Source organism: Phanerochaete carnosa (assembly GCF_000300595.1).
Source record: "Phanerochaete carnosa HHB-10118-sp unplaced genomic scaffold PHACAscaffold_484, whole genome shotgun sequence".
NCBI classification, from domain to species: domain Eukaryota; kingdom Fungi; phylum Basidiomycota; class Agaricomycetes; order Polyporales; family Phanerochaetaceae; genus Phanerochaete; species Phanerochaete carnosa.
Genome location: NW_006768111.1, coordinates 1 through 3,370, shown reverse-complemented (window position 1 = coordinate 3,370; position 3,370 = coordinate 1). Strand labels below are relative to the sequence as shown.

The window sequence follows — 3,370 nt, the reverse complement described above, 5'->3', positions numbered from 1 at the left end:
CAAAACCAACATTGCTCGTGCCCTGATCCCTCAGATACGCGCTTCAGCACCTGCGTCGACATCCTAACGTCATCCACCCGGCTACGATGTTACGTACGCGAACTCGCACTGACATCCCAACGCCAGGAGTGCTTCAGGATTCCCGGAGAGCATGTAGAGCTGGAGAAGCTAGACATGTCAACCCTCGTGGTTGTTATAAACCTCCTTCCTGGTCTTGATTGCCTCCACCTCGAACGTTGCGCCTTACGCCCCGAAGCACGATCTCCCGATGCTACGCTACCGAGACAATCCGCATCGTTTGCTCTTACTGAACCCTCGTTCAATCTGAACGAAGTTATCTTTCGGGACCTAGCAGACAAGGCATCCGTTGAAGCAATGGCCGATATCTTCTCGTACTTCCAACGCATCGGAAAGCTCACCATCAGCGGCATCAGTCGCTGGCATCGAGATAGTCATAGGCCCTTGTCTTTCTCCCTTTCGCCTTCCGCACCCATTGTTGAGACGCTGGTGCTCGACAACGTGGACGAGGGAGAAGTGGTCACTGCGCTTTGTCGTGAGCTGCGGGCGCACGCGGGCTCTACAGCAGTCCAGCACGTCGTCGTCGACCGTTTGACACTAGAACTGCTCGACTTCATCTGCGCAATGCCGAACCTGGAGTCGGTCAGCTACGTCGCCAGAGGTTTTACTCCCCCGGTCGTCGCGGGACGTCACCACGCCAAGTTACGCAGGGTCACGTTCATCGTCCCTCTCTGGCTCCGACCCAAATCTGGCTCCTATGCGTCCCCCGTGCGCTGTCTCACCGCGCATGTACGAACGCTGTCCGTCTTCAACGCGTCCGAGGTCGCTATCGGTTTCAGCCTGTCTGTCGATGACACGCCGGAGGGAGACGAAAATTTTGATGCCGACACCGCTGCGGAGTGTGCTCTTAGCCAAGTCGGCCCAGAGTTGCAGGCCATAGGCGAAGCGTTGGAGACCTACGGGTCACTACGAGCTCTGGTGCTTGAGATTCGCAACTTTACACCGGCCCAAGATAGTTTCTGCGTTACATGTTTGGGGGAGGCGGCCGCCCGTCACATACCCCGCAAGTATGTTGGGATGCTTCGTATCGAGTCTACCAAGAGATACTAGGCTCAGTGTGGCCAACATCATGCCGCGCTGCGAGTTGCGTGCCCGGTACTCACATAATCTATTCCGCAAAGACCTCCCCCGAAACTTTCGTTGGTTAGATTCACATCTCTGACAGCCATAGGGCTTGTTTGACTCTGTCTTGAGTAACGTTTTTGGGTGTATTGGTGTGCAAAAGTGCCGTATCGTAACGCGTTCGTGCCAAACGCAGTGCATGGTCCAGTGATTATCTTGTCTGGTTACTCTCAGATTATCAGTTCGATCTCCAAAAGATAATAAGTTACCTCTTTAACCTCACCCCCATGTTCGGCGTTCGAATGTTCAAGCTTCAGCTTCAGCTTCGGCCTCAACGATAACTATCAACATCTAGTCTGGTGTGTGATGCTCCTACGGCAAGTCGGCAAAGAGGTCAGGCGACGGTCGGCTGCGGTTGTGATGATGTGACGTCCGCCGAGTCTGCAACTCAGAGGCTGGATGGTCGTCGACATTTTTCCTCGAATAACCACGCTCTGAAGCGGTGCTATCTTCAAGCTGTCCGTCGGTGCCAACGAGTTCACCACATCCCTTGAGGCGCGTTTTCTGCCTTCCCCACGCCTACTTATTCATATCGTGTGATTATAGGTCATATTTGGACTACCTGCCGTGCAGCTGCATCTCTCTGGCAGGCCGCGGTTTCGCTTCTAGCATTCGAAAAACCTCATCGTACCCTTACCTTCGCTCGGGAGCTCAATGCCGTGTAACCCGAGTCCCCAAAGACAACATGTACGAGATCCTGAATTTGTTGAGTTATCGTGAACTGCCTTCCGCACCCCGAGCGTGCACTTCATTCGGAAGCCTTTTCGTCTCTCAAGGAGAATGGCTACATCGTCGAAGAGCTTTAGATGGATGACCTGATCTGCGCACGCCCCGTACCTGAACTTTCCAGCGTATTCGGCGCTTATTACTCGTCGAACGCCGCTAGCTTGGCAATGCGCCCTTATTTCCTCGCCGCCCGCTCTTGGCACTTGAAATCGAGATCGTAGAATGTCTAGGGACTATGTCAAAGGCGAACAGCTCCGAAGCCGAACTCTGCCGTGGACTCATGGCGCGCATAAATCTTGCGTCTCTCCGCCGACTGGTCTCCGCCGGCTGACAGCCGACTCGTCGAGCTCAAATCTGGAATGCCTTCGTCTCTGCGCTACGAGACGTTCTTGCCTCATATTGCCTGGTTGTATCTCAAGCTCGCTCGGCGGCGGGACTCAGCCACTGTTTTAGCCCCGTTTGCTGCAAACGATGTTCTGGGCGATGTTTCTTTGATCTGGGGCGAGATTGTCAGAAAGCGAACAGCTGCTCTTTCTTCGCTTGATCTCACGCCGAATACTCACGGGCTAGAAGTACCGAGTACCTCTACATAGAGACGATGCGCACCCCTCCTTCGAGGCCACTTTTTGTCGATTCCTTCGATCAAGGCTTCGTTAGGCTCAGCCTGCTCCGAGGCTTAGTGCTAGAATCTGATTTCAATGAACATCAAATAGAGTTCTTGCCGTTGCTCCTTCAGGAACCCGGACATTGCGTTGCGATCATGCGTGACGTCGCGCTAAGGTGCCTACGCTGTAAATCAGCTGTAAATATGGGGATATATTGCATGTCAGAAAAGCTTGAATGGTAAGTCACGTGCGCAAAGCAGTTTGTCGTCGGCTACATCCCAGAACTCGCTAATGACTGGTAATGGCCTAGTATCGCTCTCGTACCGTTCCTGGTCGCCCAACTTTCGGAGTAGAATTTGAACCTGGTGCCGTATAAGGTCACAGCATGATGAGCGACCCTGCGCCAGTGCTCTGATGTCGCTAGTCACTCTAACGACAACGACGATTCTGCTGAAGTATCTCCACGGCACCGCGGTTCGGCCACATGACTCTTAGCTGGCTACAGTATATATATCACCATGAAGGCGTGTTCTGCTTCTCGTGCTTCTGCTCGCAAGTCTCCTCATCTTCAAGCTCACTATGGCACTCAATCTACGCCCTGTGTTCGCTAGCCTGATAGCTCTGCTCACTGCTACCCTGGCAAACGCTGCGGTGTACACGGATAGCGGTCAGCTTCCCGACACAGCTTATGACTTTGTCATAGTCGGAGGTACGTCAATCCATATTATCTACCCAAGCACAGGAGCATGGATTGATGTAGTCATATGAATAGCTGGAACTGCAGGTAACGTCATGGCCGCACGTTTAACTGAGAATCCGACCTTCAAGGTCCTCGTAAT

The 3,370-nt window shown here is 53.3% G+C and overlaps 1 protein-coding gene across 1 annotated transcript; it reads left to right on the top strand.

Moving 5' to 3' along the window:
• Positions 1–6: 6 nt before the first annotated feature.
• On the top strand, positions 7–1,128 carry PHACADRAFT_108771 (uncharacterized protein; the record flags this gene model as incomplete). The annotated part of the gene is made up of 1 exon (XM_007402845.1): positions 7–1,128. A coding segment is annotated over one exon (1,122 nt), but the record flags the coding sequence as incomplete, so codon positions are not given.
• Positions 1,129–3,370: the final 2,242 nt, after the last annotated feature.